The sequence below is a fragment of the Prunus mume genome, linkage group LG2 (genome assembly GCF_029339155.1).
Source record: "Prunus mume cultivar Tortuosa linkage group LG2, ASM2933915v1, whole genome shotgun sequence".
Lineage (NCBI taxonomy): Eukaryota > Viridiplantae > Streptophyta > Magnoliopsida > Rosales > Rosaceae > Prunus > Prunus mume.
In genome coordinates, this window is record NC_142699.1 from 4,684,441 (window position 1) to 4,699,738 (window position 15,298).

General features: G+C 35.4%; 1 protein-coding gene across 3 annotated transcripts; it reads right to left on the minus strand.

Annotated features, from left to right (window-relative positions):
- Window positions 1-350: 350 nt before the first annotated feature.
- LOC103319494 (P-loop containing nucleoside triphosphate hydrolases superfamily protein) lies at window positions 351-11,364 on the minus strand. Of its 3 annotated transcripts, none has more exons than XM_089045652.1 (28): window positions 11,230-11,364; window positions 10,905-11,093; window positions 9,930-10,076; window positions 9,688-9,840; window positions 9,356-9,606; window positions 8,667-8,845; window positions 8,326-8,450; window positions 7,967-8,003; window positions 7,792-7,883; window positions 7,588-7,704; window positions 7,389-7,502; window positions 7,227-7,310; window positions 6,880-7,087; window positions 6,120-6,220; window positions 5,752-5,850; window positions 5,558-5,671; window positions 5,376-5,492; window positions 5,210-5,287; window positions 4,653-4,727; window positions 4,496-4,577; window positions 4,379-4,410; window positions 3,888-3,973; window positions 3,277-3,348; window positions 2,950-3,177; window positions 2,668-2,800; window positions 2,001-2,087; window positions 1,307-1,867; window positions 351-1,037 (listed from the first exon to the last, which is right to left on the minus strand). In XM_089045652.1, exons 2-28 carry the CDS (start codon window positions 11,013-11,015, stop codon window positions 711-713), a joined length of 3,810 nt encoding a protein of 1,269 aa, XP_088901778.1. In that variant the 5' UTR covers window positions 11,016-11,093; window positions 11,230-11,364; the 3' UTR covers window positions 351-710. The 3 variants fall into 3 exon arrangements, with proteins under 3 accessions (XP_088901778.1, XP_088901777.1, XP_088901779.1); XM_089045651.1 differs by having other exon boundaries at window positions 4,484-4,577; XM_089045653.1 differs by having other exon boundaries at window positions 736-1,037; window positions 1,311-1,867; window positions 4,484-4,577.
- Between the last annotated feature and the right edge of the window lie 3,934 nt (window positions 11,365-15,298).

Here is a 15,298-nt window from a genome sequence, read left to right on the forward strand (position 1 = left end):
TTATATTTTTCAAAAATTACTGAAAATGACACTGTAAAAAACAAAGAAACATGATTCAAAAAATTTCTAGAGGCTTAATTGTTAAAATGGTTCTTGAATTATATTCGAGTTGCATTTTTGTCAATGATCTCCAAAAATAGCTATAACCATCCTTTAACAAGATTTAATGTTGCCCTAGTGGTCATTTCCGTCAACTTCATTATATTTTTTATTTTTAATCGTATCTCTTTGAATCTTCGAATTTCCTCTTTAAACCATGTCATAAGTCAAACTCATGATTTCTTTTTCTCTATTTTCAGGGAAAGATGGTATATGATTTCATTGCCTTCAATAAAATCTTTGCCATACAATTTTATGGAAAAACCAAGCAAGTTTAGCATCATTCATGTGGAAGATATTTCTCCGAATGGATCAGTTTGTATCTACAATGCCATTAAGAATTGTGGATAGAACATAACAGTGACAACACTCCTGAGCACCATCTAAACACAGCAGCAAAGAAAGGCCTAATCATCTACATCTTTCTTCAACAATCAAACACAAATCAAGGCTCCGGATTGATCAATCCACGTAGCCGCAGTATTTTCGCCATCAACTAGCAGCAACCTTCAACAAAATCATACTAAGCCTACATCACTATAAATGCATACACCCCCCTAAGCTTCACACTGATGGCATAAACAATTCCAATGGGGGAGAGGCTATAAAAGTTAAAGGCCACAGTTTTCCTTCTCATCTGATGTTCTGTTCTGCCGGAGAGGGCTTCTTGGAGTAGGAATTCCACCTTCCTTATTGACCCCGGATTGATCTGGTTTATCAGCATTCCTTTCTCTAAATGGGTTGCTGCCATTTGAAGCAGCAGATCGCATGGCCCTCGGTAGCTTCATAGGGATGCTTGCCTCATGCCCTCTGTTATCTGGCCTTTGAGGTGCTTCAGCAACTTCTGGCTGCGAGGGAGGCGGAGCATTTGTAACAAGTTGTACTGTGGATTTTCGCCACTTCTTTCTCTGGTTAGGTCTTGGTGCATTGGATTTGACCTGTAGTTGATGATAGAAACCAAAGAACAACCACAAAAATGTAAGCCAAAATAAGAGTGAGAGTTTCAAAGAAATGAAACTCTAAAAAATCAAGCAAGAACAAATTTACTGTGCAATGCAAAATGGTTGGCCACCAAGTTTTAAAGTTATAGAAATTTCTTTAAGCCATTGGATCATATGTAGGAGTGAATGAAATTAGTCCAGTAGAGTTAAACGATATTTGATCCGAAAATGCATCTAATAAGTCTATCAGTAAGACTAAAGTATACCAACGTATTTCCAATCTCTGATAGAGCCCTCCTTGGTTTATCAACATCAGTTGTCTCACTAGAGTTCTCAACCAATGCATTTTGAAGTAGCCTTGCGCCATGAGTAGCAAGTAGCTGATTCTTTTCTGCTTCATCAGTCCCTATATCATTTCCAATCCCTTCAGCCGTCTCTGCTTGTGCAGACTCAAGCACTTCTTGTGGGACAGATTCTCTATTTGAACACTTTGCCTCCACACAACCACATGAAGGTCCACACATTCCACCACTAGATCGGCATTGACATTTACTAGTTTTGCATGAGGAGATTTTGCTACAAGAGCAGCACATGCCTGATTCACTTTTCTTCACAGAAACAATCCCCTCACCTGAACCATCCAATTTGAAGCCTCCCAAATCGTTACTGTCTGATGAAGGAAACCCCCCACTTGAACTTCCACTTTTGGATTTTCTCTTTTTAGATCTTCGTTTCCCAGATGCTACCCACTCGTCATCTTTATCTGCATCTGATTTGTCTGAATCAGATGTATCCATATCCTCCAAGATGAATGATGCCCGGTGTTCCTGGATTCACAGCGTATCAGTCATTACAGAATAAAGAAAACAATTTTTTGTCAACTGTAATAACAAGTAAAAGAGCAAACATTGTAGTAAGCAGCAAGAAAAACTAACAAAGGGAAATGCCCCTAGAACTTACCAGCTTGCGCAAATCATACTTGTGTCCTCCATTGTTTAGGTCACCATCCCTTGAACAGCTCATGGCATATTTCTTCAAGGCTGAATTCTGTTGCAAAGTTCATACAAGATTAACCAAACAAGAATTTTTCAGATCATTAAAAAATGACAGAAAACTGAATTGAGTTTTTCTAATGCTACAAAAACAAATGTGTGCACAAATTTAACAATTCACACAGAAAGGACATAATTGCACAAGGATCAATAGCAAGGAATAACTCATCCATTAGATACCATAGAAAAGTTTAATGCAGTATGCCAAATCATGAAAATAGTGCAAAGACCAGGATGACCATTTCATTAAGGGGTTCTAATGGTCTTATTCACTTGTCACTTGAAACTGAAAATAAAAATTCATAAAAAAGAATTAGCTTTGTGGTCAAAGTCCAGTTCAATCACTGGACAGCTAACCTAAGTCGAATTTCCTCACACACATAAATATGCACATACATTCACATGATAAACACTAATAAAACTAAAATATAAATCAAATTCCATTTGCTTGTTATCCCTTCTACTTCATGTTCAATTCTATTTATTTGTACTATAAAATAATTCAATTGACTTGGAGCTTAATTACAGGAAGAAAGAGCATGGTATCACACTAAAAACCATGTAAGCTACTCTACCTGATGAATAAGCTCAGCCCTCTGCATCTCTGATTTTCTAAGCAAACTACTCAAGCTTACTACCTTTTCCTTCAAATCTCTTATTTCCAAATCCTTTTCTCTGTATGCCACTTCTTTATCTCGTAACGAGCACCTTGAAAAGCAGGGATAATATTGTTTTCAGTTGCATGCAAAAGTAAATACTTAGAGAGAGAGAGAGAGAGAGAGAGAATTCGCCGACACACACTAAAGGTTTGTTTTTAAACAAGAATTCTATACTGGGGAAATCTTTGACCAAAATACCTGGAGGAAGAAGCTAAATAGAATAAATGATTCATCAGATTTTTGGCATCAGCAAGGGACCGAACTTGGTTCCAGCGTCCCCTCCCACTAAAACCCCGTTCACGCTCTTCTGCTTCTGACAATTGTGATGCCATAGAAACAAGGGTGCTAGATGAAGTAGCAAGCATGTTTTCAAGTGCAAAAATTCTTGAATTTCTTGCACCAGGAGACATTGCTTGGGGGCAATCACTGCAATCAACACCGTTCAATACGCATAAATGTCACGGTAGCACAAAACAATAAAGAAGACATTTTGCACACAGAATATTCATCTGCAAAATTACTCACCTTAAATTACTTCGTTTTAACATTTCTGCTTCTTCTTTTAGCTTGGCAACCTCCTTGGCCATCCTAGCCCGCCTGCAATAGCAAATGTAATTAAATTGATTCTATAGAATTGCCATGTTATAAAAATTTGTCCCACTCAAAAATTGATTGGCAAAAACAAAAAAACATACATAGTTTCAAATGAAAAACAAAACGGCGTATGGGTAACTGTTGCACTCTCAATCAGTTAGACAATATACAAATTGTCTGGGACTATAAACATATTCAAATTGAACCAAAAGGAATCTAGGAGACAGACTCTTTTACAGGTTGTGCATGAAAGTAAATATAGAATACGTGCACAAACCCTTTTTATTTAACTAAAGATGAGAAAGTTCATAGCCAATTCTGTAACTTATACAATCTAACTAGCAGGATAAAAAAGGCTTTTTTTTTTAAATAAAAAAATTACCTGATTCAAAATGATACTTGGCACAACTAAATTTAAGAGAAAATTCAACATAAAGTATAATTTAGGGTATAATCTTCAAGCTAGTCAATTAAAAAAATCTCAAGAGTCAAGACCATTTAAGTCAATTTATAAAGTAGTTTACTAGAATGGAAAGACTTACTCTTCCATTTGGCGGTCATACTCAGATCGTACTTCATGCACCCGAACTGTGACTTCAAGTTCATGTTCAATTGCCTGCATTAAAGCCTGTTTGGGGAAAAGTTAAATGTAGGATAAAAACACAACCAAATATATCAAGAGGTTATTGTAACAAAAAAAATATATATATATATATATATATATCAAGAGGTTATAAGCAGTCAAATGGACTTAAAATCCAATTAGATCCTCATCACAAGCATTCCAATTTCCATGTTGTAATAATAACACAGGAAACTTTTAAAAAATCAAACTAACTGATGTTAAAGTTACAATATCAAGCCACATCAAACACATGGGCCTTGTTCAATACGGCATAGACATAAATAGTATGATGTTTATAAATCCACAACATTAATCCAAATCCATATCATAAAAACAAGCAATTCCTTCTGATAAATGATTCTTTTCTTTCTTATTAGATACATAAATAGAGTTACAACTTATAAGTACCTGAATTCCAGGACCACTGCCAATTCCAGCACCTGCATAGAACAATTAATTGTTAATACACTATAATGACATGAAAATGGAAATAAAAGAGGAATATCACATGACCAGAAGTTTCACGTGAAGAAGTCTTTCGGGATTCTAAAAGCTCTTTTAGCCTTTTTGTGGCCATCGAAGCTTCTTCTGTCTTTCGTTGCAAAACCTGACATAACATAGAGAAAAATGAGAATATCTTCCTATAAATGAAGGAAGAAAATCCTAATAAGCATTTTCTTACCATTTTTTGCCTCTGATTTAAAGCTAATAGCTTATGCATCTCATACTCATTCCTCCTCCCCTCTTTCTTGAGCTGTTAATTGACAAAAAAAGAAGGAAAATTCCTTAGCTCTCTATTTACAAAATAGTTTAGAAAAATGAAAAGACATTATAGTCAAGCTACAGTATGTACAGCATCTTAAAATTGTTACACAAAAGGAGAATTCATGTTATTCATCTAGCAAAAGTAGCTTTCTGCTAACCTAAAAGATATAAAAAAGAATTAATAACATTTCAAAAGTAAAAATGACGACTTTGGGATGTTTCTTTTTTTTCAAAATTCAATGAAATGTGTTTTCTAAATCATGATTGTTGTTGACCAAAAATTAGGAGTAACAAAAATTGATAAGTACCACATGATTGGTAAACAGTAGGCTACAGAGCACCATGACTATACCATATGCACATTCTTAGATCATTTACATGATAACCATATCACCAGTATTGAAAATGATGTGGCCTAATCCATCAGAAAACCACAACTTACATATGCAAGCTACTCAACAAATCCATATACCTGAGAACTTCTTTTTCTCGTGATGCTTTCCATAACCTAAACTGCTCAGACTCTTGTTTGATCTTGTGTTGCAGTTGAACCTAAGAAATAAGCATTGCAGTTAATAATGAGAACAAAATGTTAAAAATATCAATTTGCATGAAAAGGCGCATTTTTAGCAACAAACACCTTTTGAGTCTTTATTCTCTGGATCTCATCCTGAAGTCTCTTCGCAGCTTCATCACTTTTTTGTTTTTGTCTCAGAAGTTGAGCTTGAGCATCTTGCTTTTTTTTCAGCTCAGAAACCTGCAAACAAAAATTTAACCCAAGATATGCAATTTCCATCAAAAGACTAAGGCATTTGTAATCACCTGTCCTTCAAGGACGTTCAACTTGTGTAGATAATCTTCCTTCAGCTTTTGAGCACCATCATCGGAAGTGGATGAGATATTTGCAAGATTGTGTCTCAATGCCTCAATCTCTTTCTGCAGAATCAGAACAGGCAGATTTGTGAGCCAGACCTTTATCACGGGCACAGCATGAGTATACCAGAAAGAAAACAAACCTGCAGTGATTTCTTCTCATGTTCCAACTCCTGAACTTTCTTCTCATAATGTAGTTTAAGAACCGAGGTATCAGAAGTTGCAAACCGCTTCATTTCAGCCTTTAACAAATCAAACCAAACCAAATTAAAATAAAATAAAACAAAGTGACCAGAAAGCCACAACAATTGGGAATGAGCAAAGCATAACCCAGAAAAAAGTAGGGCGGAAAGAAATAGTTTAAAACTTAAACAAGTCATCTATAAGAAAAGAAAAAAATTGGCAACAATTTAGCAGGCCATTCACAATACCCTTCCAGTGAAGGGTTTCTTCAAATTTATGGGCAACCAAAATAAATCTACCACTGCAGTCAAAAATTAAGAAACCTCACCTCCTTCTGTTCAAGAGCTTTATCCAATTCTTTCAGCTCTCTATCAAATTTTTCTTGAAGTGAAGAATATTCTTGCTCCTTTTCATGATCTTCAATCTCATCTACACATAAATTAAAAGTTTTGATGGGAAACTCAAAGACGTTATTAGGACAAAAGTAATGGTACAAGCATAAACAAGTTATGCACTTAACACACATAAAGAACCTAACCTACTAGCTGCTATAAACTTCATAAAATGCCCAAGGATAACACAAAAAGAACAACACGACACATGAAAGAGGAACAAAGGTATATCTCCAGAAAATCAAACCCTACAATGACGACCAGGAACAAATTCTATCCAACGAGTCCTTTGTTACCTACCCCGTAGGATCCTCAATAAACCTCTTATTATGTTAAAAAAATTAAAAAAATAGAAGTTAAGTCTCATATTTACATATACTACCCTTAGAATTTAAGATAAAGTCCCAATATATCATCAAGAATAATTTTTAAAAAAAGTACCAAAAGAATTGCAATTACAACAAATTGACAACAACTTTCAATTGCAGGAAATATCCCGTACTATAATTTGTCTATCCTACCCACTAGCACTCCACAGTTCTATAAAACCAAAAATTATTGGCAGATAGTTGTAACAGAAAGTAGCACTCAGGAAATCAAGCTTGGCGGTCGATGAAATTATAATGTACAACCAAATCAATCAAACTAGAGAAAGCAAGAAATCAGATGAAATTCTAAGCATTTTTCATAATATACCTGGAATATCCCCAGCTTTGGTATCATAATCAGATGAATACTCATTAATAGTGGGGAATAATATATTCTTTGAGTGAAAGCCATCATCATCTGACTCAACACAGTCAAGAATTCTCTTCGGTTTTGAGTTGTTTAAGTTTTTCAAGCACAACAATTCCCCTTCTAACTCCTGGATTTTTGACACATAACCTTTTAGCAAGTCATAGTCCTGAAAAGAGATTAAAAGCCATGTCTCAGATGAGTTTCTTGTTTATCATCAAGCAGCAGTTACACACCCAAAAAAAACATGCTGCCAGAAAACAAATAAACACACACACACAAAATAAGAGAAATCAGTGTACACCAACCTGAACTGAATTAGAGTCGATCTCATCCCAAGATTTACCACTTCGGGCAGATTCAATTTTCATGACTAGTTTATCTTTTTCAACCTGAAATATTGGATATTAGTCTCATGGCTAGATATTAATCAATGACAGAATTTTAGAACTATCTTTTTGTTATAATACCTGGGCATCAAGAGCACGTTGCTTTAGATGGTCGCAAGTGACTCGGCGTTCTTGAAGCTCGTTCCGCAGCTCCATGTTGCTTGACTCGAGTAATGATACTTTGTGCTTCAGGATCTAGAAAATTTGAAATTATTGAAAAATCTAAAAGCAATAGACATAATAAAGGTGCTAAAGAGCTTATGTTTACACAGTGGAATACCTGAAGTTCATCATATGGTGCACTGGCATCACCACGGTAAAACAGAAGTTCAGTCTGCAGCTGCTCAATCTGGCTCCTCATTGTTTGCAACTGAGTTGCCATGGGATCACGGTTGATCTAAAATTTAAAATAAAAGATAAAATCAATAAAAGAAATAAATAGATGAAACATTATCAAAAAATAATTGTGTTGCACTAAACTTACAACTGCCTTGTTCTGAATGTTGCGAGCACGATTTGCATATTTTAGAGTATTCAACGTCTCTTCCGCATTTGTGTCCGCTGGACTAACACAAGCTAAGCAAATGAAAATAGAATAATTAGAAATGCATGTCTTGACGCCCAATGAAGCTTATATCTAAGAAGGAAAAACAACGTACCAATCATCACAGTCTTACTGTTTCCTCCAAGAGAATCCTAAAAGTTCAAATTGCAAAAGATTAGTCAGAAGAGTAGTAAGGCATCTTTACTTCTGTTTATTTACAGACAGTGAAGCACTTCTGCTTCGAGATATAAAATTATACTTTTATATTTTCGATAATTTCTTTTCTAATAATGTTAAAATTTCAGCATAACAAACAAAACTTCTGCACTACGTACCATTTTTCTTAAAATTTCTAAAAGAATACTTATCCACAAGACCACAAGCAAATTGTAGATGCTGAAAATATGTCTGTAACTTACAAGCTCCAATAAAGTGTACAACAAGAACTAAAAGGAAATGAAATAATTTGCATGCCTGTAATAAGCGTGTTAATTTGCTATCACGATACGGAACATGACCACCTTCCTTCCGCTTCTTTTCATCTCCCAAGGCACTAATCACATTGCCCAGAGCGAGTAAGCCCTTGTTGATATGAATGCCTATTACAAGAACCATAATTTATCTTAAAATACAAGCAGTAGCCAATTCAAACAAAACGGGAAAAGATTAAAAGGGCTAACGAAGGTAATTTATCAGATTTATTTGAGAACAAATATCCAGTAATAAAGATGATAATTTTTCAGCAGGCCCATCATAAGCCTAGTGTATAATTCCTTTATACAAGAAAGCTTCCATATAAGAAACCTCATAATTACCTTCTTTCAAGCGCATGCCATCTGCGCCTGTTCGTTTTGCCCGCTCAGAACCTGCTAGGTCCACTAGATGGAGTTTTGCGCATAAGATATCATCACCAATATCATCATGAGTTGCTCCATTCACAAAGTGAGCAGTCCTCTTTTGCTCCATAGTTATTGTGAAGATAGCATGTGAACGACTGCATTGTAAAAAGAAAAACAAAAAACAAAAGAAGCAAAAAGGATAATACATTAGTTCATCCATAATGAATCAAATCTTAAAAGCTTATTTAAAAATTGGAAAGAAAAAAAAAAAGAACTAAATCTTAAAAGTAAGAATAACTAAAAATTATGCAAACAAATGTGGAAATTATTGAGTTAATTCAACATGATGATGCTTGGAAGCAAAAACTGTCATATTCATCTGCCACAAACACCACTTGCTGCTATTTTGATTAGTTAATTAAGTCTTCCATTCCACATTAAACGGAAAAAGGAATAAGGATAAAGAGTATGCACATAGTATGATGTACATAACAAACTGGAATAAGGATAAAGAGTATGCGCATAGTATGATGTACATAACAAACTTTGGCATTATGAATTAAAGCATAATGTAAACACACAGAATTTAACACGCCTGAACTGAATTCAGCTTTTATATTACAAAACTACTTAATCCTAACTAATAGAAAAGTCAGGCATAGCACCTTGATTGACTGTTCATATTTGTGCTCCCAGTAGCACGAGATAATGATCCACGGGTGAGATATGATGCCATCTCTTCTTTTGTCCTAACCTCTGCCTCAGTGACACCAGCAAGTGTTATCCCTCCATTCACTGTTTCTCTAATTTGTATGGGTACTCTTGCTGGGGCAGGCTTTGTAGGTGCTGCCCCATCGTTTTTAGAGAGTGATGATGAATTTGGGTCAAGCAAGTCAAACACTTCCTCCTTGAATATCTGCCATTATGACATACAAGATCAACACATAAACCAAATAATTTAAAGAGAATACTAATGAACTGATGGAAATCTTTGTACCTCGATAAATGATACCCTGATCAAAAACTCTGTAGTATCCTTCTTTGTCTCAACTCTTTTGAATATGCTTTCCATCACTTTGGGTATAATTCCCCCATTACTTCCATCGCCGGTATAGTTAGTGCCCATCGTGTAAGTCTTCCCAGAACCCGTCTGCAATATTAAATGGATTGAACCTAGTTATATTAGCTAAACATAAGTTAAAACAAAACCAACAAAAAGAGATTTCATAAATATCAAACCTGTCCATATGCAAGCACAGTTGCATTGTATCCATGGAAGAGCGCGTCAACAAGTGGAGCAACACAATCATCATATACTGCATTAGAAGGAAATCCGGTGCTACCATAAACATAATCATATGTGAATGAATGTGACCCAATTTGCACCTGCACATATATCCCATGATCACTCACTACTAGTATGTTCGACGTTCTATTTTAATTATTGAAAGAAAAAATTCAAACTTGATTGAACACACATTACAGAATTAAGAATTTTTTACTTGACATAAAGAAACTTGTAAAGCTTCGTCCCATAAACACCCCCTGACACCAACAGAGGTCCAAACAGGGGTTTTGATTATACCATTTACTCACTGGAATCATGACTTTTCATTAAGTTCATGCAGAAAGATCATTGAAACCCTAAACACACTATGCCTGGTAAAGGAGAAAAAAGCAACCATGAAACTGGTTGGATAGGAAAGAAGTGACCTCTTTACCAAAAACAAAAGCCAAGAGGGATAAATAATCTATGGGATCCCAAGTTCTTCTTTTCCCCCGATTTTGAAAGGATTGGAACTTGGAAGATAGAATATGAGAAAGTTAGAAACAAAAAGTTAGAAAAACCAACATAAAAAAGCAAAATAATGAAACTAAAGTTATAAAAAGGTAAAATCAGATTGTAGGATTTTACTTGGAAATAAGAATGAAGAGTGACATAGTGAACACATATTTTATTCAAGTAGTAATATTTGGATGTTTTGGTAGCTTGAGTGAAAATTAAGAGAACCTTCTCATCTCATATCTCTACTATGTTCGATCCGGGCCCAAGCTTAGGGGCACCAAATAAGCCATTCATGTACAAAATTTACATGCCAAAAATTAATATGCAACAAAATAAACATCTCAATCAGCCATATTTGACATTCCCAAATATGAAAACCAAAACTTCACCTTAAAATTTTAAAATTTCTACCAAAATGAAAAAGCTACCTGGGGTTCACCGGGAACAACAGAAATGCAATCTGTGCAGCCTATCAGAAGCTCGGAGGTAATCAATGGCCTTATGTTGACAGCCACTCGAACACATTCCGAACTATCCATCTCCACCTAAAGCAAAGCTTTATTCAAGAAATCGAAAATCCTAAATCCTCCCCCCCGCCTCCAGATTGAAATGAATCCCTAATCAGAATCAGAAGTAAGAACCAAATTATTCGCACAAAAATTACCAGACAAAAATAGCAAAAAATAATTGAAAACGATTAGACAATGATAGCTGAAAAGTAGGAAGATATTAATGGATCTGAGAGAGTTGCACCTGAAGAAGGTGGACCAGAATGGGATTTGCTCTCAATTTTGGCTCTTTGGTTTGAAAGGCGAGAGAGAGAGAGAGAGAGAGAGAGAGAGAGAGAGAGAGAGAGAGGCAGGGAATTTGAATTGGGAGGGGGACGGGGGTCAAATTAAAGTAGATTTGAGAGATGGCGGACAAGTCCGAATTCAAAATATAGGTAGGTCACGTGACTGGCACGTGCTCGGGCTAACGGTACTTAGCCGGTTTTAATTTTGGAAATTGGTAGTGATCCCGGAACAGCCTGGCCCACTGAAATAATTTTGGAAATGTTTTGCCTAAAGAAGCGGATTGAGTTGGGCCGAGGGGGGCTGCTTTCTGGAACAACTAGCTCTGTTTTGTGTTTTACTTTGGTGAAAATTTATCAGTTTTGAATTATAGTCATGAGTCAAAAACCATAAAAAAATAGTTGTATGCATCATAATGTTATAAGTGGAAATTTGTTATAGAGGGTAACTTTTAATTTTATATGTTGTATAATATATAATTACTATTTTACACCTTATATATTTCTTGTTTTACCTAACATCCATTCTTTTTTTCTCACAAAGGAAAAAAAAAAAATCACTATAAGAAGCTAATGTTTAAATTCAAATTCATTGACAAAAGAAATTAATGATAGATCACGTAACCTAATTGGCAAAGAATTTGGCTACAAAGGAAAAGTTTTTTGTGTAGATTGTTCTCTGTTTTTTTTCCTTTTTGTCAATTCATTCTAGATTCTTAAGACGGAAAGCGAGTTGGGACGCTGTTGACACCCGTGAAACTACCACAAGGGCTACAGTGCAACACATCCCTTGATTGCATTTACGCAAGTACGGCAACAGTGCAAGATAGTAGGCAAAATATGGCAAGCTCACGTATTGCATGGAGTGCAATTCTTGTGTAAAATATTCTCTTTTTTTCCAAGTAATCAAAGAAAATTTCAATAAAAATTATCCCATAAAATCACGATAATATTATTATGATTTTCCTTTATTTTTTATCCCATAAGCAAAAACTCAAATTCTGACACCAACACTTTCTAACCCATAAGTCTCTAGTCCGCATGCTTCGTCCATACACAGTATAGCTATCAATGTGCACATGTGCTCATTTAGCCATTTTTCTTACATCTAATTCACTAGTTTTAGATAGCTCATAAATGGTGGGGGTCATTTCAATTTTATTTCAATAAATTGAACTTTTGACTTGTAGTGGTAAAGTTCAGTTTATTTCATAGATTAATATTTCATTTCAATAAACCCAATCCTAGTTCATTAAAAAAACTCAGAAGTCACTAAAATGAACTCTAGAAATAAAAATCAATTTCAATAATCCACCATAATAACTCTATAGTCTCTCTCTTATTGACACATGTATAACATTACTTTTAAATTTTTCCATTACATTTAATTAGTGTAGGCTAGCCGTTACTTTTATTTTTTCAAAGCAACGAGTCGTTTCTAATTTATTTCACTGTTAAAAAAAAATAATTAATATATATACTAGCCATTATTGATTTGTTTCACTTTTCAGAAAAAAGGATAGCTAATTATATATACTATTGCTAATTTATTTCACTTTTCAAAAATATAAATGGCTAGTTCCCTTTTCAAATGGCTAGTTATTTACCTATAAATACAATGTAGAAAACAACTCTCTCACAATTTCTTACACCCACAAAAAAAATTGTTTATGTTGAAATTTTGTTTTTCAATAAAAAATGAGCAACCGAAAAAAGGGAACTCATTTTACCAGGGAGCAACAAAAATTACTGTGCACAACCTATGATGAAATTTTGCAAGATCCGATCGTAGGTACTTAGATGATCTTTGGGTTCGTATTCACCAAAAGTATCGTCGATTTTCACAATTTTTTATTTATATATATTCAAAATAGGTCTCTTTTTAAAGATCTATTTGAAACAATTTTAATTATATAATTATTATCGTAATTAACTTTATTCATTTTATTTTATTCAATCATTTAAATATATATATTTTTTAAATATAGTTTTTAATTTGTAAGCTATTGAAGTGCGCCATTGCAAGTGAAGCTGCAATTATGTTCAATAGCTGCAAAAAAAAGTTCAACGAATTGAACTATTAAACTGAACTAAAATGAACTGTTGAGCAACCATTGTTGATACTTTTACATACAAATTGCAATGAAACAAAGGAATGCAAAATTCAAAAGGTCTAAAATTGAAAATTGATTAGCCTCCGCCGCTGTGGATGGAAAACCGAAACAAAGGCAGCTTCCAATGGATTAATTGGCAAAGGTTTTTGTTTTTGTTTTTTTTTCGGTCAAAGTGGACTTTCATTTATAAGTAAGGATTAATTGGCAAAGGTTATAGAAAGAGTGAGAAAAGACTTTTCGCATTCAGACGTAGGAGATGGATTAAGTGGCAGAAGGGTATTATGGTAATATCAATTTCTGAAGTTGCGGAAAGGGTTATGAAATTTGGTCCTATCCATACCGCAAAAAAAAAAAAAGTATATAAAAAAAAGCTTATCCAAAATAATTGGCAAACAACATCAGCACACCATAAACGTGTTTGATCATCACTATTCATGGAAAAATGATAAGGTGTGGCGTGCTCCGTTGGTGGCTTTCTATGGACCACCGTCTAAACTTCTCTTTGACGCAAGTCGTTGACCAGGATTGCTCGAGTCCATTCACCATCAAAATGTATGGTCTGCGACCTCTAATCCGAATAGTAAAAGATAAATTTTAGATTTTAGATTTTTTTGAGTAATTACAATTTTGGCCAGTGGGGTTATGGTTGAATTTAATTTTGGTCACCCAACTTTCAATTTTCTGATTTTGGTCATCACATTTTGCATTATCAATAATCAAGTTCAATTGGGGTATTCCGTCAGTTTCAAAACCATAAAAAAAATAGGAGGGAGAGAACATAAAAAGAGAAGAGAGAGAGAAATGAGGCAGGGGGCGCTATGGGGAGAGAGGGGAGGAGGGTCAGTGACTACTTCCCTGAGCGGCACTGAAGAAAGGGGGCTTGTTCGCGCTAAATCGAACATATAAGAGTTTAGGCTAACTTACAAGCGTGCTGATGGTTGAGGATTGGAGTGACCTTCTTCCGTGATGTCCGAAGGTTTGAGCAAGGTGGATCCGAACGAGGAGGGGATACCGGTGTGGTACATGCCGAAGGCATTCCCATGCCAAAGTTAGTAACTAAAAGCGATTCTATTGACAGTGGAAGCACTTAGTCCAGTCAGAAAAGTCTTACCACTTGGCTGGGCCAATGGGCTCTATTTATAGAGAGCATTTGTAATGCTCTTAGCACTTAGTTTCGATGTGGGACTCGTGGGAGTGTCTTTGGAGATCGACACGTGCTCGACAAGTTCCGCATAAGTTCTAAGGTAACTGGCTGCAGTGGATTGGACGTGATGGTTGGTCGCTCGGCAGACCCGCCAAGGTTAGTGAAGGGACCGATGGTGCGTGTCGACCCCGAATCGATACAACGTGCGAAATAACATCGGTATGGCCCGGTTGAGCTGATCTCGGCTTTGAGGGTGTTCCACGTGTCACGACGTGAATGGGAGGTCAGACATGGTACAAACAAGGCTAAGGTTGGGAGAAAAAAATTATCTTCTGTTTAGAGAGAGGGGGTGCTATTAGGTTTTTAACAAAGTTTGAGCTTAAAGGAGGCGAATTGGAGAAAAATACAAGAAATTTTTATTTTTGTTTGAGGTGAAAATAAATGCTTGATCTCAACTGCATGTGCGTATTAAACAGACAAGCCTAGATTTCAAATTCGACGACAGGGTGGGTCTTCGTGGATTCGGTGATAAGGCCAACTTTTTCTTGTGTAATTGATTTGAGTGATTCGATTGTTTTTGTGGTCGTTTAGGTATTAGAATGAGGGGAGGAAGGGATGCAAGGCTTTGAAGAAGTGCGATGAAATGATGAACAAGCTCGGCTTGTTCTCAAGACCAAGGAGGATATCAGCACTACCAATCTCAAATATCTTTTGGGTTTCACAAGTGTAGGGCACCTTATCATTGATGCAAAAACCCCCAATTTTAATTCTTGA